At 41.2% G+C, this 1,642-nt stretch overlaps 1 protein-coding gene across 2 annotated transcripts in view; it reads right to left on the minus strand.

The window, feature by feature from the left end:
• Positions 1 to 832: 832 nt before the first annotated feature.
• The window catches only part of LOC116707330 (uncharacterized), a 12,801-nt gene continuing 11,991 nt past the window's right edge, over positions 833 to 1,642 (minus strand). The window contains exon 6 of one of the 2 annotated variants that reach the window (XM_032544656.1): positions 833 to 1,029. In XM_032544656.1, coding sequence (XP_032400547.1) covers positions 907 to 1,029 — 123 coding nt within the window. In that variant the 3' untranslated portion in view covers positions 833 to 906. Of the gene's footprint in view, positions 1,030 to 1,542; positions 1,608 to 1,642 lie in introns of those variants that run through there. The other variant, XM_032544658.1, reaches the window with a different exon arrangement.

Genomic DNA, 1,642 nt, shown 5'->3' on the forward strand with positions numbered 1-1,642 from the left:
TTTGCCAAAATATTGGTTAACATTTGCTAAATTTGGATGGGATGTTTGTTCTACTAAAGTGATCTAAAGCAGTCAGTCAGACTAAAATATCTCATCAACTAGTGTTGTCATGTGGTCATGTCATTGTCTGATATTCCTGGTCCCCACAGGATGTAGCCTAATGACTGTAAAGATCCCCCGGCTCTTCCTCTAGCACCACTGTGAGGTGACTGTTTGTGGTTTTAAGTCAGATTTCTCAGCAACTGTTGGATGGGTTGCTATGAAATGTGATGTCCCCTAACACTGATACCTTGACCATGTTAGCATGGAGGCACTAACATGGCCTTGGACTAGTTTAACATCACCATTCTCCTTTATGCTGCCATTTGAGCTGCAGATTTAAAAAAAAAATGAAGCAGTTGTATCTGGCCTCTCTGTTCAGGGAGTTTATGTAAACAGATGAGCAATTTGAGCAATTGTACAGCTAGTTTATTTTTGTGTGTGAAACTAGTTTCACTGCTGTCCTTTTCACTCTCCAGAGTGTTGACTTCGGACACGTCATGATCTTTACCTCAGTTGTTCTCAGACCACACTGTGCTGTCTCTTCCTGTCAAACGAGTGATGTTCATCACTCAGTCCTCCCTCCACACACCATTTCACTCGCCCTATAACTAAGTCTAGCAGTTATCAGTGTCCTTTCTGCCTCTTCCCCCATCACACATTAAGCACGCTTTTTTCTCTCAAACAAAATAAGAAAGACGGACTTTGACCCAGAGAGAAACAGAACAAAAGACTTCAAATACAGAGACATTATTCTAAATTTATTTTTTTCGGCAGTAGACCTCTCCCACACACAAAAACATATCAGCAGATTATCATAATGAAGCATCAGTCACTCAGAGCTGCAGTTCCAGATGTGCCCTGAGTCTATCTGGTGGCAACATACACAACATGTGGGTCCAGCTCTCTGACTGGTGCAGGCCTGCGGCTTCTTTTGGGTTGTGCCTGGAAATTAAGAGCTGCGTAGTTCAGTTCATCTGAGCCCAGATCCTGTAAATCAGAGTATTCAGAGTCACACACTGAATCACACACGTACTGTTGCTGAGTTTGCCAGAAAATCTTTGAATTTTATGGATTTATCGGTAGTTATTAGCAGTTTTAGTTTAGCTAAGAACAAACATTACTTCTTCCTTTTTTTCTTTTTTAGATTATCTTTTGGGCATTTTAGGTCTTTATTTTGACAGGACAGCTGAAAATATGAAAGGGCAGAGAGAGTAGGAATGACATGCAGCAAAGGGCTGCAGGTCGTTGGCCCGCTGCGTTGAGGGGTAAGCCTCTATATCTGGGCGCCTGCTCTACCAACCGAGCGATCTGGGCGCCCAGACATGACTTTTAATAGAATCTCAGCTGCGTAGCACAATTTAACAAAAAGCCTATGAAAATTAAACCTAGGTTGTTTAAACACCATTTAGAAACAGAATAGGGCACATTATATGACAAACGCTCATCAACATAACTCATGTTGCTGCATCTTACAGTGGTTCTATTTAGTTTTCAAATTACCATTTTCTAACTAGCAGGAAGGCTACATGTTCTCTTTCCTGACAAGATATCTTCTGGCTGAGCATCTTTAAAACCACAACACACAGTTTATATAAGTTAA

The sequence above is a fragment of the Etheostoma spectabile genome, chromosome 19 (assembly GCF_008692095.1).
Source record: "Etheostoma spectabile isolate EspeVRDwgs_2016 chromosome 19, UIUC_Espe_1.0, whole genome shotgun sequence".
Lineage (NCBI taxonomy): Eukaryota > Metazoa > Chordata > Actinopteri > Perciformes > Percidae > Etheostoma > Etheostoma spectabile.